At 34.5% G+C, this 26,040-nt stretch overlaps 1 protein-coding gene across 1 annotated transcript in view; it reads right to left on the bottom strand.

Annotated features, from left to right (window-relative positions):
• Positions 1-938: 938 nt before the first annotated feature.
• spata17 (spermatogenesis associated 17) overlaps positions 939-26,040 on the bottom strand; it is a 137,496-nt gene continuing 112,394 nt past the window's right edge. The window contains exon 10 of the mRNA XM_041251573.1: positions 939-1,074. Coding sequence (XP_041107507.1) covers positions 994-1,074 — 81 coding nt within the window. The 3' untranslated portion in view covers positions 939-993. The remainder of the gene's footprint in view (positions 1,075-26,040) is intronic.

The raw sequence follows: 26,040 nt of genomic DNA, 5'->3' as shown, positions 1-26,040 counted from the left end.
TAAATGTAGTTCTGAGAGGCCCATGCATGTACATGTGAAGTCATCTTGAGGAAGGGAATGCAATTTAAAAGTTTAAAAAAGTGGTCAAAATGTAAAAAAAGAATAATAAAACAATACACACAGCTTATGTAAACAGTTGTAGCCTCCACTGGTTACTGGTAGTTTCTCCCAAAATGAAACTTGAACTACTCTTTGAAATGCAATTTAAGCAAACTTCCTGTTGTTGTGAAAAAGTTGAATTAGAAAACAAAACTATTTGTTTGGAAGGATATTTTTCCCATTACTATGGGAATATGTGCACCTTGCATTTGTTTTATACAGGGTTCTTTTAAAAGCTTTTGCCTTTTAAAGGATCTGTTAACCTTTTAAAGGTTTGTCTTCAGATTCAGTGTATAGTGTAAAATCAAGCAGCTTAAACTTTCAGAATGTAAACATACATTGCTCCAAATTTCTAACAAAATTAATATTACATTTAAACTAACTAGATGTACCGTATTAAGACTTCAACAAGTGACCACATTGTACCAGTCAGCTATTTACAAATTCAAGAGTATAATTTGATAGTAAACAATCTCTATGGTAAATGAATTAAACTCCTGAGAAGGCTCCACACAAGAAATTGTGACAAAGAATTGTATGATAGAGTTACATAAACACAATATTTTACTGTTGAACTCAAGGAAGTCTTACATGAAGAAAAATGTATTGACTTTTAAAAAGAAATTAGCCATTATTATTATTATTATTATTATTATTATTATTATTATTATTATTATTATTATTAATAATAATATTATTTCAGGTAAAATACTGTATCTTAATTTGGAATTGACCAAACAATAGCACTATTAACAAAGTTATACAAGTTACAAAATATTAGTATGTAGAAAGGCAAATAGGTGGACAAAAAATACAAAAGCTCCTCATTAATTAGGCATGCTTATTTTATTTGTTTAAAATTCACAAATTGTTCCAGCCAAAAATATATTTTCTTCAAACAGCTTTTCCAGCACTGGAATATGTTTTTCCAAACTTGTCAAAGACTTGGACTGTTGTGAACACCCTTTTGAAGTCCTGAAAAAAAAGACAAAAAAATAGAATGCTTTATTAAAAAGGGTTAACTGTAAATTGACATAGTGGTCTATTTTAATTATTTAATTACCCCCCTGAACCTGTTCTTAAGTAGACCTTCTGCTATATCATTTATGTTATAGTAGTAACGTTGTTAAGGGGGTCCCAGGGAAATTTATATCCACCACTGTTAAAGTTTCCCTCCATAGAAGAAACAAGTTGAACATCAGGATGCCAGAAAACGCCGTAATTAAACAAATCTTAATACCTTTTCCAATGTTTTCATTTTCTAGTTTAGCCAACAGTAATAACAATAATCCTTTCGCTCACTCACTCACTCCAACCAAAACGCCTACCATCACCATCCTCCGATCCACATACACACACACACACACCTTTTAAACATAACTAATTCCATCATTAAACAAGTATTGATTAAGTAGTAATTTGTTAATGTTTTTGTTATTTGGTTTGATAATTGAGTTACCTCAGACTGGGACCGAAACCAGCGATACCCGTTGTTAATGCCTTTAGTTGCGACAGTACAGTGTAGTGGCACCGTACAAATGTATTACATCAACGTACTTGTGAACACCATCATAATAATAATAATAATAATAATAATAATAATAATAATAATAATCATAGTGGACCACCATCAATAAAAATAATATCTTTAACAACAGGAGTTGCTGTAAAATGTGACAAAAGTATTTGGGAACATATTTTTAAAAAGCTTCAGAAAATGTTTTATTTCTTTTAGACATTTTATGATGTTTTTAGAAATAAATAAATACAATAGTTTTAGGTCTGCGTGTGCCCGTTTAATTTTTTTAAAAATGTATTTACATTGATAGTTGAGTATTGTATATGATACTAATAGCTTAAAACAATCAAACACAGAATTACATCCTTGTTTCATTTTTCCTTTATTCTTTAAAAAATATCTAAATACGCTGCCTTAGAAGCAAGATAATTTGGTAACCCCTTACTTTTATTTCTGTGTTTAAATGTACAGTTGTTATAAAAGTAATATATTTTATCCTGCAAAGTTTAAGAAAAAGGAGACAATGGAGTTATCATATTTAAGAATAATGCTGTTGCAGATATGTGATAACTATATAAGGTATTTTATAAGTATTTTACTTTGTCACCACTATTAGTTTAACAGAAGAAAAACAACACATTGATAAAAACATACGTTTTTCCTACAGCAAAAGAGGCAACACTCAAGTTTTTTTTTATTTTTAAATGTCCTTTTAATTGTAACATTTCCAATACATGATATGACAATCTGAAAACTACTCTGCACATTTTACATAGACTAATGCTTATGCTTATATTAAGGAAGATTAAATAGTATTCCTTTTGTAAGTAAAGAAGTGACAACATTTCATTTGATCAGAAAAGGAATGCGATTTACTTTTATTACAGCTTGATCAATGTCTCAGCCTGTACTGTTGACTCAAAAAATAAACTCTAGCCAAGATCAGCAAATTAGCCTTCATAAAATGCATAGTTATCTAATTATCTAACACCCTCTCTCCCTCCTCATCCACCAAGAACCTCAATGTAACCCTAGACCCCTCCCTCTCCAACTCTCAGCACACACATCTTTACTCTGGCACAATCCTGTCACTTCTTCCTCAGCAACATATGCAGAATTCACCCCTTCCTCACCAACTACTCCACAAAGCTCCTAGTTCAGGCCCTGCTACTGTCACGCCTTGACTACTGCAACTCCCTCCTGGCCTGTCTCTGCTATCCGTCCACTCCAGCTCATCCAAAACTCTGCTGCTTGCCTTGTATTTTCCATTCCTTATTTCTCTCACGCTACACCATTGCTCTACTCCCTCCACTAAAAAATATTGCACTCTACTTTCGCTGCCTCGACCTTTCTGCTCCCTCCTATTTCCTGACTATTATTTATCCTACACTCCCTCTCGCCCCCTCCGCTTCGCCACCAGCAGATTAGCTATACCCCCTCTCCGCTCCCCCGCTTCCAGATCCTGCTCCTTCAGCCTTGCCCCTCAATAGTGGAACAACCTACCCATGGATATCGGGACTGCTCAGTCCCTGACCAACCTTCCGGCGCCTTCTCAAGACACACCTGTTTAGACAGTATCTGTAAATCTCAACTCTCGACTATAATGGACTATATGTCACTCAACCGTATCAATACTTGTACCATCTTGTACTTTCACTGAACTGCTCCATATTTTGCCGTATTCTACTACTGCTTTTAATTATAACTATTTTCTGTATCTTGCACTTCATTCTACTCAAAGGTATCTGTATTAACGTTTTTTGTCATTGCTCTTATTTTAAATCTTCTTATGCATGTAAGGTACTTACGTGCTCTTAATAGCATTTACTCTTGCATGCAAACATTTTTTACTAATTTTACATTTTTAACTGCTGTTATCTGTAATGTGATATTTTGCAATGTGACACTTTGTATTGTGATATTTTGTAACAACTGTAAGTCGCCCTGGATAAGGGTATAATAATAATAATAATAATAATAATAATAATAATAATAATAATAATAATAATAATACATTTTAACAGGTTCCTTTCTGTTTTAAGTGAAACCTGTCAGCTTACAGCATGTTAAAGGGGCAATTTGGAAGTACAACTATTTTGAAAAAATTAAAAGGTTTGCCTACCATGACTACTGTTTACCATACTTAACTACTTCAGAAGAACATTCCTGTTTTTGTAATCAGGACAGATTCTAAACAAAACTCTGAAATGTTGGTGCAGTGCATGGACAAGTGCCTCTGTGATTTTTCATGCTGTCTATGGCCCTATATATAGAGTTATAGTCAAAAGTTTACATACCCCAATGGAAATTTATAATTTCTCGAAAACAAATTATAGAAACATCTTTTGCAGCAAAAGTGTTTTGCTTTTGTGGATGAGGAAAATAAGTTACAAGAAATAGATGTCAACAGTTATTTATTTAATAATTCTTTTTGCAAAACTCTAAAAATGATCATTCAAAAGTATTCATACCCTTTGATGCTATGACAGTATTGTCTACAAGGTGCTAGAAATTTCAATATAATAATGCAGAACCTAATTCTAGAAAATGCTGAATTGTAGGTGAACATTCTTATAGAGAGTATAAAAGGGTTAGGCATAGGATGGCTGCTGTCATTACCAGGGTTGGGGTCAATTCCTGTTTTTCAATTCCAATTCCTTTACGTTTTAAAATGAATTCACAATTCTAATTCATTTAAAGGAATTGGAATTAATATTTTTTATATTATCACAATTGTTGTGATTGTTCAACTGCTTTAATTTGAAACCAATTTAAGCAATTTGTTGCCACTGAGGAACTAATTAACAGAATACTACTAATTGTAATTTGTATTACTGATGGATTGGAATTGATTAAAAGGGAACTGGAATTGGGAATTGATTTTAAAAAAGAACTGGAATTGAAAATCAGGAATTGATCCCAACCTTGGTCATTATTAATAAGTCAATATGGGAAAAAGTAAAGAGCTATCTGAAGACCTTACGCAGGAAAAAGGTTATTAATACTAATGGTGCCTCAACTAACTATTAATTTCATATATATATATATATATATATATATATATATATATATATATATATATATATATATATATAATATATCAAGGAGAATTGGTAGATCACCACCTGCCACGAGAATTCCATCTGTGGTCTGGTAGCCTTCACTCAGGCTTCCATATTCCAGTGGTGGACGATGTAGCATTGTAGGTATTTCCAGTCGTCTAAATAATAATTAAAAAAAATAAATAAATCTTCTACTTACATGGAGCTGTTCTTCAGTTTAGGTACCTTGTACACAAAAGCCTACATCGTCTGTGACCTCTTTGTTTTTATCTACCTCTCAAAAAATTGTAAAAAAAAAAGTACCGGTAACTTTACATTTAAGATTTGACTTAGGAAGTTTCAGTTAGATCCTGAGATTTGTTGGCGAAAGTAAAAAAAAAAAATAATAAAAGTTTTAGTAATTAACAATATCTGGTGCTACATGTGTTAATGCTGGTTGTGCTGTTTGTTCAGTAACTTGTTCACAGTTTGCTCATAAGGTTTATTCAAAGCTTCCTGGCATTAAAGAAGAGAACACAGGGCCTGTGGTGTTGTTACAACTTGTCATTCAAACAGAAGACAAGTTGCTATTGTGGTTAATGTATTGCTGCTGACAGCAAACACTATTCTCAATTTATTTTTAAACTTTATTTGCTATATTAAATTTAAATAGATAGATTGAATGTATAGGACATCGAGGAAGCTGACTTAGTCTACAACAACATTCAGAGGGTGTGAACAGAGATTTTTCATCAAACAGAAAAAAGGTAAAATACATAAATGAACACTGTATTTACATATTTTCATATTAGGGACCTCATATTGACCAATCAGGTTAAAGGAAATATCTGATCAATTTTCTAATTCGGAATAGTGCTTAGGTGGTGTGTGCAGAGCCCTAACTTGACAGACTCTGGTGCTTTGACAACTGGTACATACTAGATTTGGGTTTGTTCCCATTAAGTTGTGGGCTCTCCATATCTTATTTATTTATTTATTTATTTATTTTTTTTGAGGTGTAGGTGGTGGAACTGACTGGGGCCCTTAATCATAGCTGTAATATATTTTTACAAGGCACAGTCAGTCTGTTAATGATGAATGCATGAGCCACAACTGCAATCTCGACCTCCTGGTGCTGCTGCAAAGTCTTGGTATTTTTAGTTTGACTTGATTCAGGTTTTATAACTGGCCTAGTTGCCATGGAAACCAAGGGCCTTGTGGCACTCCCTAGGTGTGGGCAGCATGTTATAACCACCCTGGAGAATGTTTTTGTCTAGAATATATAACCTTTACAAGGCTGGTAATAATGTGTCAGGCCATATGTTGATAATGGTGCCATGCAAAAGTGGAAAGAGAAGTTTAGTAAGCAAGCAAAGTTGCCTTTTTCAAAACCGATTGCAGATGCAAGTGTTTTTTTTTTTTTTTTCTGAAACTCTTGTTAGGAAGGACAAACTAATGTCATACTCTGGGGCATTTCAAATCCTCTGCTCCAAGGCCTGTATGCAATCTCTGTCAGTCAGAGTCCAGAACTATGACAATCAAAGATCTCTACTTACCCTGTAAGGGGAATTATCCGTCCTTGTAAATATTGCTCTTTACTGTTGCTAAAGATATCTTTTCATAATCAAATGGTAAAAACTGACCCTCTCAAATGATATGTTTCCAAATGTGTATAATGTGAAATTGATTTAGGAACCAATTGTAGAACCAATTTGAACAATCTGAACCTACAGCACTGAAACATTATGAGCTTTGGAAAGTACTGCTTTCATGTAACATGCACATGGCACACAAGCATTGCATCTTTTAAAACTCGTTGGGCCAATCACTGTCACTACTAAGAACATCACCAACATTCTCAAAACGTAGTTCTACTAATTGTCCTCAGAGGTGATAGCAATAGTCAGTGTTCTCATATAACTTCAGATCAGTTTAATGGAATCTGGAAGAATACATTTATAATCCTTCGTCAGTGGCAATAATTGATTTCACACAGAAGGTGGAAAGGGCTGCAAATGCACTCTACATACATAAACGTGGTAAACTTATAATTTATGGCAAAAGAACGCCACACAACTAGCATTTATATATCACAATAAATGCTGCTTAACAACCTCTTGGTTCCCAGCAAAAAGTTGTCATTAACCGAAAGTTGCCAATACGCAAAAAGCCTCTGTTTAAGTGTATTTATATGGAACAATGATATATAATGTAGTTGTACAAATATAGCATTGAAATGTGTTTTAAAAGTGTTAAAAAATTAACCCGAACATAGAACTTTTTACTTCACATGTGTGTAAAACAAAAAAAGGGAGTAGGCTATATAAATAGTACTACACAATGATGTACTACAAGTGTACTTACAATGAGTAAAGCAAACATACAAAACTAGGTGTTGTACACAATCAATAAGAAATTGTCCAACGTTGTCTGCTTTTTACAGTGTACCACCTCCTCCTCTAAATCCATCTCAATTTTGCATGCAGCTTTGTTGGTATTTCAGAGCCACGATTCTGGCATATCATGCAGAAAATGTTCACAGCACGTAACTGTTCTTGGAGTGAAGGCTCTTTGGGTTCCTCGTCTGAAGTTGTATCCTGTGGCTCTTCAACTTGTGGGTGCTCAACTAACTCAGCCCGCCAGAAATATGCAGTTTGCGAAGTCAGTGTGTTATAAAAGCTGTATGAAGAATGTGCATAAATCATACAAGTGTGCTCTGTAGCACTGGCAACTAGAAATAAAGTCAATATCAGAATTCCACTAACATTAAAGTATATGGAACGGGATTGATTCCTGGGAAAATGTTGTTAATAACCACAAGTTGTCTTAATCAGGGTTGGTAATAACTGGCATCCACTGTGTTTTTTCAACAGTAAATGATCTAAAATGCCAAACACAAATATAAACAACACATATATAAATTCTACTGTAGTGATACATAGTAGTAAATAAATAAATAAAACAAGAATTCAACAGGAAGTCACGTTGGCCCTATTTTCGTACGTGACTAAACTGACTAATGGGTTTTTTTTTTTTTTTTTTTTTTTTTAGGTAGTTGTAGTCAGGGCTGGTATAGCTCCAATTTTTGTAAATGACTAAGTGTTTAATTAGGGGTTTAAGCATCTAATCACTTATGCTCGTCTAGATTACAGGTAACATTGTATTTAAACGTGTCAATGTACATGTGATTTCGGAAACCTGTTGTCACTAACGTGCTGATTGACTAGGCAGAATATCAATTACGAAGGTAATGAGCAGACAGAGCTCAGAATAGCCTACATTTAGTTCTTTAGGCATTTGTAATGGTCAATTTGGTTTTTGAAAAATAATGTAAATAAAACATGAGGTGTGCTTTACAATAAATAGCTGCAATTACAACTGAAGAGTCTGCTTCTCTGGTTTTGGAGAAAATAAAAAAGAACAGAGGAAGCAGAAATACTACTACAGTTCCTCATTTATATAAAACCTTCACGCAAGGCAAAGGTTCAACAGAGCCTATGAACATACAAAACAGAGGATGGGATGATGTGTTGAATCCCCGCAATTATATACAATTGTTCTTTTGTTTATTGTGACAATTGTGTAGTTTTTGGAAAAGTGTGTGTGTGTGTGTGTGTGTGTGTGTGTGTGTGTATATATATATATATTTTGGACATGGTAGACTGGGTTATACCCGAGTTGTCAGATGGATTTTTCATATGGAGGCTCTTTATATATATATATATATATATATATATATATATATATATATATATATACGACAATTATTTATATTTTTATTTTATTCATTTATTTATTTATTTATTTATTTTTCATTTTGGCATACAATATCCTCCATGCAATATCCTCCATACTTTGAAAACCCCTATTGTATAGGATCTTAGGGCAGTATCTGCCTTCACTGCAACAAGAACGACAAGACTGTACATTGTGGAGTTCTCCAAATCCTATGATTACTCCTCACATAAATTCAATATTGCTTGAGTTCTTTGAACATGTTGGCTGACAGTTCTTTCCCTGGGTCGGGAAGTTGGTCATTCTGGAAGAAGTCGAAACTCCGTTGCAATAACGTATTGACCCCGAAGGGAAACGATGTAGCAGCCACAGATTGTAAAGGCAGCTTCACTCGTTTACCAAGGGGTCGTGCGTGACAGCATATAAGGGGGATGAAGAATCGTAATCTGTTCCTTCTCATTGGTTTGTAGTGAGTAAGAACCAGAAGGACAGTAACAGTGTATTTGTATTTGATAATGAAATCGTAAGTTGTGTTTTGTTTGTTTGTAACTGTCTCGTCTTGTATGTTACCAGACAGTTAACACAGTTCTAGAGCTATATCACCCACCACGAGCACTACTGCATGCACCCAGGACTGGTGACCGTGTTGGTATTATTGTGGGACGGATATTGTTTATTGTTTGGGACTGTCTGTCCTTGTTATATACCCCATGCAGTGCACATTGGTGTGTACTGACAGGGAACTATTGTTTGGCTGCCAGACCTGGAAATAAGATAAAACATTTCTAAAAACTGATTTACAATTATCTCTGTATGTTTCTTTCATGCATTGCATCACCCCTGCACCTGTCTACAATAAACCACTCTGCCACACTTATCCAGTTAAAGTGCTGCTGCAGGGAGCACAGGGCGAGTCATACAGCTTGGATGACGCCGGATAGTGTCCAGGCTGTTCAAAGAGGCAGAACTTTGCTATGGACTCCGAAGAGGACATCACATTGGCTATGACGCTCCCAGGGGTGGGGATGGGAAACCGGCAGGGACTTATTCTCCTCATTGCGCAACAGCGAACCCTACTGGCCAGACACTGAGCATATTTAGAGTGGATAAGAAGCAGGGCTGATCTCTGTCTTCCGGGATCGGTAGCCCGTCCACCTGTGCTCTGGATTGCTCGGCATAAAAGCGATTCTGGCTTTAGGTGTGGTGAGGAGATAAAACATAATTGGACATTTAAAATTGGGGGAAAATAAAAATAAAAACTGGTCACTGTAAATTTAGAAAAAAAAGAAAAGACGGATGACTATGCCTGGAAGCACCTAAACTTACACGTTGGAAAATCTCACACACAAGTCATCCTCCTAAACTCTAAACCCCTTGGGGCCCATCGTGCATAAAAAAAAAAAAAAAAAAAAAGCTTCTTCAGTCTTTCCATTAAAAAAAAAAGAGTGCACAAAGAGAACTTGTATACATAACATAAAAAGAAAGATTCCTCAAAAAAAAAAAAAACCTAATGCCATTCCAAATAGCACCTTTATCAATGGTTCAAAGTCCTGTAAAAGGCAGACTTACCCCAAACGTCCTGTCATCTCTCAGGCAGTGGTAGCCTAGTATATGAACAATGTTTTTTTTTTTTTTTTTTGCAACTTGTGGAATAAAATCATATTATCTACTGTAGGAGGTAATACGCGGGGCACTGTACATAATGCAGTAATCAAATACAGTCCTGGAAACTAATGTATTATGCACACAAAGACGCACAATTTCATGAAAATTACTACTGGCTAAATAAATAACTATTTATGGATACATAAATCATTTTAGAAGCAATACACCATTTCTACTGTACTTCTCCCTTGGCTCTCTCAACAATCTGTTCTGCCAGTATGCAGGCGCTGCGATTGTAGTATTTAAAAATGTTATATTTTCTGCAACCTTTAGAAGGTGCAAATGTGTTCAAATGGACCTTTAAAAAGTACTCTGTGCACTTTGAAGGGTTACTCCAGTTTGATAAAGATGTTATTTGTATCAAAATAAAGGTAAGCAATTAAAGCGTAAACACATGTAAGGATATCCCTAGATCTTCAAGTTATAAGATTTGTTCATTTTAAACATGCTGGGGTTCATTTGCACCCCTTGCTGCTGACAAGGGTTCACAGTGTGGCTTAATAAACTAGTTCTCCAGATGATTATGTGTTTGACATAATCAGGACATGAGTCATTTTCAAAAAGTTTTTATAAAGGTTTCTTCAGTTTGTTTATAGAACTTTCTTAATACTTTAATTGTTTTACTTTATCTTCTGTGTAAGCTACATAACATGTAGTAAGGTTTCATAATGTGGAACTACTAAACCAAAATCTTTGAAAAACGTTTTGACTTTCAGTCTTCAATTTGAATTGCAAATTACTGTTTCAAATTACACAAGTTGCTAAACAGATGAAAGTTTGATGTAAGGGCAGTAATTCTACAAAATCTTATTAGGCCATATCATTTGTGGAATAACTACAACACTCTATGAACATTTATGGAGTATCATCCACTTAAAGATTTTAATTGAAAGTCTGATGGCAAAATTATGAAGCAGTATGGTATCATTATTATAAACTGACTAATATGAATGCGTCCCATTTTAGCTTAAGCAATAGACTGAATTTTACTAGTTTAGGGATAATGTATCTCTTTCCATACTGGGAATGATTAAACAAACACTGAATAATAATCATGAGCAAAAACTATATAACTTGTAGGTATATTTCTTAGATGTGTCTGTCATAATCATGTGCTTTCTGGTGAAGCATTCCTTCTACTGTAAATAGTCTTAAGTGGGGGAGCTTTTAAATAATTATACAGTAGAACAAAACCTTAGATGTATGAAGTACAGACTGCTTCTATATGCTGTGGATTATGTTTCAGGTCAAGATTGCTTTGAGAATTGACCAACACCAACCTGGAGAACAATGGTCTCCCCGCTGCCATACATTAAGATGTATAGATTGATTTTTGTCTTTGGGCAGCTCAGACTTTACTTTTATCAGACAACAGCGAGATCTCACTGTATACTTGATTTACTTTTTATGATTTGACTGACACCTGGAGTCTCCACTTAGACTGTACTGGAAAAGGGTCAAAGACTAACAATATATGTGTCTTTGGAGAGCACCATCTATATGCTCTAGTTCCCATAAAGGGATGTAATGTGATCCCATGGCTGTGCTTTATCTTCGTAAATTTTTTTTTTTTTAAAAAAACAGCACTGTGAAACCGTACACATTCTTCCGTGTGTGCCTACACAAGCTTCACATGCTTTCTTATAGCTCTAGGCCACCTTGGGCTCAGTTCTACTTCTATTCTAAATACAAATGCCACACTTTGTTTATACATAATGTGTATATATTAATAATAGTATGTTACCTAATAATTATGCTATTAGTGAATATTGTAAATGAAAACAATTTTGAAAAAAAATTGGTCTTCACATATAATTTCAGCATGCAGATAAAAACATAAAGCAATAGGCACCACTTATATGGTTAACAGCTACAATATATGTGTGACTGTAACTGTATAGATGTCTTGATGTGTTTACTGTTTACTAAAATCAGAAATGAAAATCTTTTACTTTTAAGATTTCAACACACTCTAATTAAAGTGTACTTAGAAAATCCAGGTGTTTTGGTCAATATGATGCTGCTGATTATATCAGTGGATTGTTTAAAATACAAAAAGTGGCATCTTGCTTCATGTTTGATGTGACTGCAAAAACAACCATGGCTGGTTCTGTTTTAATGAACATGGATAAAAGTTGTCTGTCTGCACAGTGTAACTTTTTTTGGTACATGTATAACTGGTTAAAAACTAATTTGTTTGAGTTTTCAGCCTTTTTGAACCTCTTTCCCAACTGGTTAAAACACGTGCCAGATCAACTCCTTTTCCAAATAATGGTAATAAAAAAAACAAAATACCTAAAGCAATGTTTTCTGTCAAAAGAATGCAATAGTTATCCAAGCACTTATTCAATCTAGTTCCCCTTGTAAACAAAAAAAAAAACAACAATTGATTTATTTGCTCCCATCTTCTTTGGGGTGAACTTTTTTCACAACTGAAACCAATTAGTAAGGCCGGCACTTGTAGTGCAGAATGTAGGTCAGCATGAAGTAATAAAAAAGTATTGACTTTTGTCTGACTGTAAGCAGCATGAAAGGGGTGCTGCGGCCTTGTTGTACATGAAGAGAGCTCCATTAATTTCACTTATTTCAAGAAGGGCCCTGTCAAGTCTTAATGTTTCCGTCGCACTTTTCGCATAGAGACACCCTGACGCCAACCCTGACCCCAGTGAAATGAGTTTACATTATTTTAGCTACTGGTCTGGTCTGTTGCCCTTAAATGTGGAATACTTGAGTATTGTCTAATGTTGACTTTTCAATAATAATAAAATATGCATTCATTATTTCCACTGTAAAAAACATCCCACCACAACAGCTTATACTGGGAAGTACAGATGCTGTATCTGTATAAAGAGGTCAGTGACTTAATAAACATTACTGATGCTGTGAAAAATATAGATTTGAAACAAACATTAAAAAAAAAAAAAAAACTTTATGCTTTACACTAGAGGTCATTTTTGCTAAGCGTTTTAATTTTGTTAATGCAGTTCTTATTTTAGTGTCCATATTTGCAGAATGCCCTTGCATATTAAAATGACATTAATTGGATATGTGTGTATAATAAAATGAATAAGTCTGTAATTAATTCCTTCACACAGGTATGAAGTATAAGCTTTATATCATTAAAAAAACAAACACAAAAACACAAAAACAAACAGTTCATTGATTGATACCAGACTTAATTTCCAGAGCAGCACTAAATGTATCAAGCCTGCACATCACACAACATTTAGTTATGATAATAACCTAACATTCCCTTTGAAGTACAAAATGTAACCATTTCCCAATGGGATACAATACCTAAGCCCGACCTGAATGCTACAAGGCTAAGCCGGGGCCGCCTTGTGTGTTACCATTCGGAACCCTAGTAACAAGTACCTAGGGCTAAAAAAACAAAGGAGAAACTCATCTCTATGCCTGTGTTGTAAGGGTCAACTGAGAAGCAGCCTTAACACTAGTTCGAAAACCAAGGTTTTGAGGATCCATGACCTAAGTCTGTAGAACCTAGTAAAGGTATGGGGAATGCGCCACACCGCTGCACTGCAAATGTCCTTGACAGATGCAACCTGGAATAAAGCCCACGAAGTTGCCATGCCCAGGTTTTTGGAGTGGGCAAGTTGACCAGCTCATACGATCTCAGTTGGAATGAAAACAAGCAGACACAGGGGGTCCCCAGGACCGAGTTTGACAACCCCTGCTCTAAACAATCCAGATATAGGACCTGTATAAATAACAAAATGTTGTAGATTTGTTTTTGTGTTTTATTTTTATATATGCCAGATATAGGGTTTATGTATTTACCCTGCATCACCAATTATTCACAGTTTCTCCAAGATTAGAATTGGAACAATTAATGGGGTGGTAGACACTGATTGGACAGGACAGTCTAGCTGGTAGTAAAAATGGCATGGCCTAATCAAATGCTTCATTACCTCATTGAACTAGCCCAGTTGTACATATATAAAGGGGGGACAAGCTCTTGTTAGAAAAGGGGACAGCAAAGTGCTGCATTGTGAAAGCTCTGTGTGTTTTTGTGGTTTGTTTTAACGCATCCAGACATCCTCCTACGAAGTGTATCATTTAGTGACCCAGTTGGGCATCTTTTTGTTATGGTTTTAGTATTTGTTCGTTGGCTGCTTCATAAAAGTGCACCGAACAAAACTCCAGTGCAAGTGTCAAAAAATTTTCTGTTTTTCCACATACCACCCACTCTCATAACTCTTGATAAGAATGACCTAATGGTAAATACAGCATGTAGTAACACTAAAAGAAAGCCCCTTTCATATATTTGCCACATATTAAGCTTTATTACAAAATTATTATAATAATGTATTTAAAATACAACAAAGAATATTATATTTTTCTAGACCACGATTTAGTTATAGGATAACTAAATATTTATAGGATATTAGATATTTAAATTACATCAGTCATGTTTTCAGATCTCATTTGTAAATGTGTTACTTTCACCAGCTGGGGATGAACAAACCCAGCAATGGGGATACAGTGGAATATTTTTTTTAATATTTTTGTGGAAGATATTGGCCAAAGCTATACACTATGTAAGGCCATCAGGCAGATTATGGCTATGTGCTCAGTGGTTGTATAGCTCCTATTAAAATGCTAAATGCTTGAACGGAATGAAAAAGAAGCAAACAGAAGGGAGTGAGTGGGCTAAAGCTGGACCAAGATAAAACTGCCCGAAGGGACACTAAAACAATGTGAATCCTATTTAAAATTATACCACCCGACTACTCTCTCTCTATAATATACATATTAAAAAAAAAAAAAATCATCATAAGAGTTTTCATGGAGTTTTTTTTTTTTTTTAATTGTAGTTTTCATTGATTTAGTGCCCCGTCCCGGCAGGTTTGTCTTGTTCTATGACTGATTAAAAAAACTCTTTTTAATATATAGACTACAGTGACTGCGTAATTGGGTGGTATAGTTTTCAAGACGTTTCAGTGCCCTGTCCAGGCAGTTTTGTATAGGTCCGTATTTCACCCACTCCCCAGATTGAAAAATTAACCAGCAGTATGTTGTACATTATTCTTCCAGTGCAACATACAATAGCAGACTACTTAAATTATATTTGCCATCACAGCGTCATATGGAACCTGGTCATAAACCTATACAAAATACAAGGATGTGAGCTGTGCCATTGTTTTAGAAATGGCAGTGTTAACTCTGACTGTAAAAATGGTCCTTATTTACTCCTAAAACATGTACTGAATCACTTGCAGTTTCCAATTGTTGTAGTCAATGTACAGTATATAAGTAGGGCAAAAGTTTGGTAGAAGCCATTTTTTAGATGAACCGATGTCACACGGCAGTCGAAAACATGAAAGAAGGTTTTGATGAATCAAAAACAGTTGGAGAACTGTTGGAAAACCATCATTAATAAGACATTTTGGGACGGACACTTGATTAGCAGCCATAATTGCCTATTCTTATTTTTAATATTACCTTACTGTATCATTTCTTTAAAACCAAAGTGATTCGTCATATTGTGTTGGGAACTGGGTATGCTGCTTTGTGATGCCTTAATCACGCAGTGATTCACACTTCGGAGGAGGGGTACTGTTTTATGTAGAAATCACAGTGAGTGAGGGAAGGGGAGTTGTCACAAAGAAACATGGGAAATATGTGTGTACGTTTTTAATCAGGCATTTAAACCAGCTTCCTAAATGCAGTGTAACAGGTAGTGTGTCACTAAGGCAAACATTTGCTGTATTTATTTTCAATATGTATATTTACACTATTCTTTCAGAAATTGGAATTTTCATGGGGGAAACATAGTACTCGGCAATAACCATGGAAAAAAAAATGCAGCCTAAGATCCATGAAATACTAGGCAACATTTTCTGGCAACTTATGAACCAACTTCTTGATGGGTACAAGTGAATAGTTGAAGCCACAACATCTAAACAAAAATCTTGATATAAGCTCTTTGTGAAAATTACTTGAAAATGAGCCCTATACAAGTTGCTCAAAAAGTTGCCTGTGTTTCATGAGTTTAAGCCATAGTTTCTGTTATTTGTTAGTGATTTGAAAATTTCCGTTTAACTTTTTGTGCATTGGTCCACATTTACTGTAGTGTATTTTGTTGGATTTAGTTTAATTTCCTGTATGATCAATTTATAACTTGTGGTTATTTAATTGTAGAAGATGGCCTTCTATAGTGACCTGATCTTCAGTGTGTAACTACAGTAACATGGATGATTTTGTGCTCAATTAAAAATAAGTTGGTTTGTACTGACCACAGGTTAGTTTTTCATTTAATCAGACCATTACAGTACAACGTTACGTACTCTGCATTTGCAATTTCTTTTTCACCTTGAATATCTGTGACATTGTCCTGGATATGAACAGCATCACTGATTTCAGCACTTCTGAAGCCATGTACCATAACATTTGTTTCCACAAAGAGTTCAGCATCAACTTTCATCAGCCACTTGGCTGAAATTACTTCTGGTTTTTAGATATTGCATTGCATTACAGTACTATTAGTACAATACCGTTTTGGCAGCCATTCATTTCACGAGTTCTCATGCCTCTCGAAATTTACAAAACGGGATTTACATTAGCTAAACTGCATATTCCATTGACATCAATATTATCAATATTATCATGGAGAATAATGCATCGTTCTTCAGCATTTGTATATATTCAAATAAACACATGTTTTTTGGTTTATTGCTTGAAAAATGTTAACACAATTATACTGCTTCAAAATTAAAACAACAGACGAGGGCTTTGCATCTACTGTTGACCTCAATGTTGACTACACTGCATTTGTTCTAATAATGAAAAAACTGACCAGATTTGCCTGAAAAGTAGAAATTGTTCCACTGTACAGATTAACTTTGCAATCCGTATGTAATGATTACAGTAAGATTTTATAGTTGGAGCTCTAAGGTATTCATTACACTCTAGTCTTAGCTCTATCCACAACATTTAGCTGTCTCATTTATCAGCCAAGCCATTTTCATATAATGAATAATATTCATGTGTTGCCTTAAGCAGGATTTTCCTTTTTTTATTTTTGTCATCCAGTATGCGTGCAGGATTCTGTTCTGTTGCTAGAGATACTAGATCTGGATAGATTAAATGTGGGACTTTGCTTAAAGTTACAGCAATACAGAATTTACAGAGTGTTGATGCAATTTTTTGTGTGAAAATACTTTATGTTTTTAAAATAGAGACAGGAAGAATGTGGGTTGTTTCTTAATTTAGGATCTCTAACATTAAAGTCTTAGAAACATACAGTACATATCCTCCCCCAATAATACTAATTACATAATAGAGCTCTTATGAAAAACCATGTCACCACTATCAGTACTGTATTATACATTTACAGTATAGTAGAACCTATCACATCCGATCCTGTAAAGCCCCTTTCACAATTTCACTGCTACCCGGGTCACAATCCCACGTAGATTGACACCACGGACCTGGATCGTACCTCAGGATGTGGGTTGACACACTTTGAGCCGGGTTGAGCGAGACAAAATGTATGATGGCCGTTCGTAAGGTGACGAAATAACAAACAACCACGTCTGAGTGAAGGTTTCACTTCCACAAGGAACATTTCTGTTTAGCCATATTTTTGTTGCTTGAGACACAACATGAGCTAGATTGCAGCATGGATGAAGAAACATGTGCTCTGATCAACATTTGAGCCGATGGTTCAATCCAGAGAAGCTGCTTAAGGGGCACCGATACATGCATTGTGTACTTGCGTCTGTCACCAAGGTCAACCCTGTCATATGAAAAGCAGTGTGAAATCGAGTAGCCAACCCGCATGACACCGGCTCCTGAACCTGGTAGAGCACGCCAGTGTGAAAGGGGCTTTATACAACACCCTCTATTAACGAATGTCAGGCGTCATTTACATATGATGCTACCAACTGAACTGTACAGATGGAAACTGATCAATGCACATTTTATCATGGGTCTAAAAGTAAATTCAGCTCTAAGCAGGACAGAATGGATTCTGCAAGAGATAAAAAAAAATAATAATAATAATTAAAAAAAGATGGTGTTTGGGAATTCAGTTTCACTGTTTATATGCTGTCACGTCACGTAAAACAAACTGACCAGTTTAACCATGTTCAATAAAACAAGAAACAAGAAAGTAATGGATTAATATAATTTACTGTACTGATAAAAGGCTGAAACAACATTTTTTTTTTGGCAATCTCCAAAATCAGTTTGTGTAGGCTTTTGTTGTTGTGGTTATAAACACTATTTCTAGTTAACACCCACTTACGGTGCAAAAAGAAAATAAATGTCGGATTACTTTCGTATAGAGTGAGAAAGCACGGTAAGAACTGTTTTTGGAATACTGTTTTGTTTATTGCCAAAGACCAAAGTACGGTGATTTGTTCTGCAATCATTTGCACTGATTTTCTTTGTATTGTATATGTGTAGTACCATACTTTGCTGTTTTAGACCCAGTGTTGTACCTACTAACATTGTTAATTTATAATGCACCGATTTCCCCCGAGGTACGATATTTTTACATATCCGATGGACCCCGAGAACCAATTAAATCGGATATGACAGGTTCTACTGTACATGGAAACAATTCCTGTAGTTATGCCTAAGCAAGTTTTCAAGTTGGGTGAGCAGTTCTGAAGACAATGGTCATTAGCAAATCCTAGACTACAGAAGATTACCATAATTTTAGATAGTTTTATCCTCATAGGCATCATGCAGATTCCACATTGCAACTGAAAAGGAACTTGCATATCATAAGAATCTTGGCAGAAACTGAGGACTGCAGAATTTAACGTGGGTTTGCTCTTTTAAACTGTGTGGGGAAATGCTTGGAACTCATCAGTTTAGTTTTTAGACAAAATTAGTCATACAATTAGACAGAAAAGGGGATTTTAGCCCAATTTTGAAGCATGTGCAAGGGGAAATTATCTGAGGAATAAAATTACTGAAACTACTCAGAATGACAAATTAATGATAAGTTCTTTGTTGGTGTTTTTCTTTGTTTTTTTGTTTATAGTGTTACGATTGTTTGTTGCCTTAGCCATTGCACTTGTTTTAACGTAAGGCTTAAAGTTAATTTCATTAAGAATTGGCAATAAATAAATAAAACTGTTTAAATATAAAAGTAGAACAGCTGTAAACTTGCAAATTCACAAGTCAGGGTGGCAATACATTTTTATTTGAGGGCAACTTGACTCAGAGTTCCTGTTTTTTATTTATTGCTCATTATAAATACTACTTAGATGTGAATACACCCACGTATCATTGTGGCGCATTATCCAGCACATTATTAACTAGAGAAGGCAGTATTGCAACATCATTTTAAACTATATTTTCCAAATGGCACTAGCCCCGTACCTGCAATAATTAAAAAGGAAGGGGAAAAAAACAGCCTTAGCTGTGGTTGCAAAAATGCAATTACAGAGGCAACATTAAAAATGCCAGACACTGGGCAGAAGCAATTCTGCATCAGTTTAAAAAAGTGATTGATGAAACTCTAATCTGAGCCGAAGGAAAGGTTTTGTGGCAAGCCATAACCACTGCAGGCACTTCATTAGCTGCCATAATTAGCCTGGTGTTTCAATTTGTTAGCACTGGTGGTGATAATGCAAACATCAAAACATGGGCCTTTGGTCGTCAGCATGAGGAGGTTGATGAGGGTCCCTCATCAAGTCTACATTAACTAACAGACTAATTGCAGTGGATAGCAGACTACACAGCGATTGTCCCCACGTCTGACTGCATTACTTTTAAAATATAAATATTGGAACATGTAAAAATTACGTTAATTGTGCCCGTTGACTAGGTCAAAGAGTACAAAAATACAAAACTAACCAAGTTTCAGTATGGGGCTAAGCATGTTCCCCTTATTATTATTATTATACAATGGGTAAACCAAACATACATAATGAAAAGGATAACTTAATTAACCAAATTGTGTATTTGACTGCCTACCATGAAAAATATGGATTTTATTTTCATGGCAGTATTTTACGTTATTGTACTCTTCAGCTCCCCTGTTCATTTCATCCTTTTATCAAGTAGAAGCAGCGCTACAGTAGCTGTACACAGTCCAGCATCAATGTCATGCATTGGATTACTATGGCAATGGGGTCAAACAAATACTGGCTTCATGACTGGTGAATTCCTCATACTGTACAGTGACATTTCTACATACTATTAATGTACAGTGTGTGTAAAGAAAAACACAAAAGCTTCTGTTTTGTCATTTCAGGTTTTGCAGTTAATGTTTCTCTCATGTTTAATACCTGTATTTTGGGATTAGAGACAGCAAAATCGGCTATGGGAATGAATACACAGTCATTTTAACTGATGTGTCAACATAAGTTTTAAAGGTTTACAAAACTTGAAAATATTGCTGAATTTGTCATTCAGGGTTGTTTTTTTAAAAAAAACTATTGTGTCAGCTTGTTACTTTTTTTTTTGCAGCCAACACAGACCACTTTAAAATTACTTGTTTCCAGCAGAAGTTTGTTACATTTTTAAAGATTGTTTCAATAGCAAATCAAGTTACAATGTACATTGACTCAATGTATAGTTGACTCAGTAGCTAGGCTAAATGTTAAAATGTTTCAGCCTTGGTTTTAGGCAAATTACACCAGTAGAATGTAATGTTAATAGATTATTATTATTATTATTTTTTTTTTATTGTAATTTGTGAATTTTGTAAAAAAAATACAGAGAATTTTCTGGTCCCCTATATGACTGCTGCCAAAATGTACTTTCCTATCAGTTGCTTTCTGACTTTTTCAGCCGGCTCTGCTGTTCTGTCACTTCATAAATTTAATTTGATTATCACAGACTTCAGTTACAAATGAGCCCCACCTACTATTTGTCCATGCATATAATTAAAGCTTGACACGCCTTAAAATACATTGCATGGCAGAGTGCATTTTGACTGTGCTAACACGGCCTTAACTTGCCAGCGTAAACTCGGCGCTATGGCTTTAATGCAGTCGCAAATGCTTGATACATGTCCCCCAAGGTATTTTTTATAAAAAATTTCCGAAATAAAAATCAGATTTTATGCTATCATTCTTTTCAGCATGTCTCATTAATAGCTATATTCACAAACTGAACTGTTGCATACATTCCACTGCAGAATACTTTTGCAGTAATAAAAAAAAAAAAAAAAAAAAAAAAAATGACAAGCATCAAAATATTTGGAACTATAAACAGTAGTGGAATGTCACAGCTGTGTCATCACCACATGGAAAGAAAACATGAAGTACATTACATATAGGAACTAAAGTAGCCAAATCAACAAGCACATAAATAAATAATTTAAAATTGTGGTTGTTGCTACTGTAAATTCAATCATGGTTGTGAAAAGCAGCAATAGGCACATACAATATGTTCTACTGGAGGCTTAATGCCATGGCTACATATTAATATTGACTATTTCAGGTTTCATGTGTTAATTAAAACACTTTTAATACTACAATGTACTAAATAAATAGTACATGACAGAGAAGACAGTAGCACAAAAAAAATGCAAAGTACGAACATGAATTGGTGCTTAAAAATGAAAAGGAACACAGCAATGTTATATCACTTGTTTACTGATAGATATATTGACATGTGTTAACTGTTAACATATTCTTTACTCAGGGTTCTTTTAAATGTGGTGCTGGATGATACAAAGAATATTTTATTGAGCACAAAAAAATCACAGCGAAACCAACTGCTACGAGACGATTGGAAAGTAAATGCTCTTGCAGAGCAATGCTTGGTGTCGATAGGTTGAAACAATAAAAATCCGCCCCCGCAGGACAATGCTTAGTGCGATTGGTTGAGCCACTACATGGCAGCTGCTACATGCAATGCTAATTGGTTGAAACAGTTGATTCATGACATTATTGCAGACAGTGCAGATCTACCATGTTCATACATAAACATTGTAAAAAGTTACATAAAAGGTTAACAAGAGAAAAGTTGTGAGTGCATCTGCACCCCTCCCTCTGACCCTCCAGCACACCCACTTCTGTTGTCCTTCAGCACAAAAAAAAGAAAAAAAACCCAGATCAAATCAACCCACGTTTGGCGGATGGGTGCCTGGACGGGTGCTAATTTCAAACCCTGTACTTGCTCAAACCCATTTTGAAATTGTACCAATCTCAAAATTGTACAGTATCTACACAAACTGGTATTAAACAGGTCAATTGCAGCGTACCAAATTTCAAATTTAGTCTGTCCCAACAGTGGGATTAAGTAATTTGGATCCACTTGCTTGGACAAATGTTAGTACAGTTGATAATTGCAGGGTACCAAAAGTTGATTAGCTCATCAAATGAACTAGATCAAGTTCAGTACTGACTGCAGTGTTCTAAACCATTCACACTAAGTGGATTAAGTTAGTTCTGTAAAGTTAGAGACTACGGTAGTCTGCTTGTTCTGATTTGTCTCCCTTTTCTCAATATTTGTTTAATATGAGTTATACACATCTTTTTTAATATCAGTTGTACACATGCAAACGTTGTTACTTATTTGTTAAACTTTGTTACATAACTGTATTACATCAGCCATGATATTGACCTTAATGTATATATTTTAATAAGGGTTTTTAAACATAATATAACTTTAGAGATATCTCAAATTCCATTTTAAGACGTCTTTAAATATTTAGGTATCTCAAACTGAATTACAGATATCTTTAATTGTGGAGTTTTTAAGATATCTGTAAATCAATTAGAGATCTGAAAATGAAACAGATATGTCAAATTGATTTACAGGTACCTTTAAATAATATGGAAACCATGTGGATTTTGCTAGCACAGTATGCCAAACTGTCATTTAGAGATATCTTAAAATGAGGGTTTTAAAGATATCTCTAAATCATTTGAAGATATCTATGTGACTTCCTGGTCATTCAAATATATATCTAAATCATTTGAAGATATCTCAAAATAACTTCCTGTTCATTTAGAGATATCTCAAAATAACTTCCTGTTCATTTGCAGATACCTCTAAATAGACAAATCCTAGAGCAAAACATAGAGCATTTTGACAGGAAGTCATTTAGAGATATCTTGCAATGTCAAGATATTTCTAAATGATTTAGATATATCTCTAAATGGACAGGAAGTTATTTCAAGATATGTCTAAATGATCAGGAAGTCGTTTAGAGATATCTTTTTGAGATATCTTTAAATATTCATTTTGAGATATCTTTAAATATTTGAAGATATTTTCAAATATTTAGAGACATTTAGAAATGATTTAGAGATACATTAAAATATTTATAGAGATCTGTACATTAATTTGAGATATCTCAAAATGATAATTTGGCTTGCCATATGCTAATACATTTACATAATTACTCTTTTTTAAAATGTATTTATGTATTTATTTATAAATTATTGTTTTGCCTGCTATGCTTATACCTCTTCATAAATTGTGTTTAACAATGCTTTCATTTCATTTTTTTAAACTTGCACTTTTATTTTTGATCCTTGTTTCTCTAGGTAGACTGAGGGGGGTTATGTATTCAGTCTATAGATATTAGAATGAAACAAATTGTGTAGTTTCACAAAAATGTATCTTTGATTTGTTTATCTAGTGTATTATATTCTCAATGTTCCCCATGCAAATGTATGCAGTTTATTAATTGCAGTTTGGATGGGATTTATCAAGTGGGCTACTAATCATTAACATATATGCAGAGCACAATGGCTGAGTGTAGATTATCCTGCAAATGTACACTATTTTACAGCAGAACTGTGGATTCCACTTATATTTAAAATGACAGATAATATTAGTTTAAGTCCTGTCAATGTTAACATTTTGTTGGGATTTTATAGCAAGTCTAAGTTAGTATGATTTAAGTAGACTAAACCACTAGAATGTTTTGATTGACCCAACAGTGCATATATGACTACAGCATGTATTCATTTATATACTTATATTCTTTCCATAAATAATAAGCACTTTTGAAACAAAGGGTGGGCTATTTGCTTTGATATTATATAACCCTAAAATATAAATGAATGAGACCACTTAAGCAACATTCAGTCTCCAAACCATCTTGTAAAAATATTTTATTTATCACAATCGTTGACTTATTTCTTCATTTTATGCTGTTGTGTAAGTAATCGTTGTTGTGTAAGTATTACATGTTGTTGTGTAAGTAACAGAAACCACGGCAAGCATTTTCCAGCACTGCTTTATAACAATTCATTGTATAAGGGAGTTTTGTTTTTTTTCTTAAGCAATATATTGACCACTGTTCAGATACTAATATTACTAGAAGTGTGCAAGAAAAATCATCACATTCTTAAAATCGTCTTTTTGGCACTAGATTCTTTTCCTTTGACAACTAAAATAAAAAAAAATAAAAAAAAAAATACTGATAGCTGCTGAGAAATGTTAAACAATGAATACATCATCCCTCAGAGTTTTTTTCAAGTGTAAATGTTAAAAAAAAAAAAGGGTCTGTAATTTAATCAGAAATGTACTTGGAAATCACCATATCCATCATTATCTTTCTCTGAGTCAATGAAAAAGTGATGGGCAAAGCAGACTCATTAAAAAGCAGGTTTCCCTTCTGTGCCACAAATGTGCAACTCTCATTGTTAAACAAGGAAGGGAGGAGAAAGCAAGACATTCATCAAGCGACAGACAAATGACACTGGACTGCTAGTTAGACAGTGTAATAAGTACCATCTAATTTCCTCTTTAGATTCAATTTATTTTTCAAAGCCCTGGATCATCATCAAGGGACAGAGCTTTCCCACAGAGAAATTGAAGTTGAAAATCAGTGTTTCATAAAATATATAACTAATTCCCTTACAAACCTTTTGTGCATAATTGCCAGCAAGTTAGAGACATGTGTATTAACTTTTGAAATATATTTTTCACCATACATTTTAACTATAACGGACTAGATGTTCATATATGGTTTCAGGTGCAGTTAACTACAACTTGTATAAGATACCATGTGCAAGGAATATAGATAAATTTATACATTTAAATTATATTTTTGCAAAATAATTATGTTATGCATAGCTAATTAGGTATATTATACATATGGGACTGACTGCACTAAAATAAAAGTTTAGTAGTGAATTGTAAGTTATAGTTCTATATAATATTTATTTTAAAAGTAGCTCAATAATAACTCCCACCTGCTAGTGATCAAGCAAGGCAGGTGTGTATAAGCAGGTCAAAATGTTTGTAGTCTGTCTGCATGAAGGCTAAGGCCTGTGTGACAGGCTCTGTGTGAAGCCTGAGTAGCCTGTGTGTTCAGACTGTGAAAAAAAAAAAAAGGTATTTAGTACCTATATGGTTTATAAGTGATGTTTTGTTGAACTGGTAAACGGCTTAGCCGTCCAGTTGATAGCTAATACAGTGCAAAGTTTAGTTAGTGCTCCAACTTGGAGCTAGTCTTTCATTTTGTTTTGTTTATTTGTTTGATCTGTGTGAATAATAAGTGAGCAAAAGCACTAAAACGCAGTCCTTGTGTCTGGGTCTACTATTTAAACGGCGCAGACTAGCCTTGGCCGGGACACTTTACCACAGTACTTTAAACAAAAAAACATTTCACGTTCTTCCATTCAGGTATCTTGCACAAAAGTGAACCTGGTTTATGAACTGTTTGTTTTCATCTACCTCTTAAAAAATGTAAAACATGTAAAAGAATAAAACCTTGTATTTTTTTATTAGGGTTTAAGGTTCATGGAAAGTTTGTGTAAGTTTCCATTAGGTCCTAAAATGTATTAGTGAAAGTAAAAAAAAGTAATACAAAATATCTAGTAGGCTACCTACCGTATGTGTATGCTGATTGTGCTGTTTGTTCAGTAAAGTGTTCCCAGTCAAAGCCTCCTGGCTTTTTTAGAGAAGAGAGCACAGTTCATGTGTTGTTGTGATAAGCTGATGTAAAGCTGTCTGCATCCAGTTTGATTTCTTGAACTCTTCATTCAAACCGGAGACTAGTTGCTGTTGCTGTTGTAGTTACCGTATTGC

This window comes from Polyodon spathula, chromosome 6 (genome assembly GCF_017654505.1).
Source record: "Polyodon spathula isolate WHYD16114869_AA chromosome 6, ASM1765450v1, whole genome shotgun sequence".
In the NCBI taxonomy this organism is placed as follows: domain Eukaryota; kingdom Metazoa; phylum Chordata; class Actinopteri; order Acipenseriformes; family Polyodontidae; genus Polyodon; species Polyodon spathula.
The sequence above is the reverse complement of the archived record's forward strand: the minus strand, read 5'-3'. Positions and strand labels throughout refer to the sequence as shown.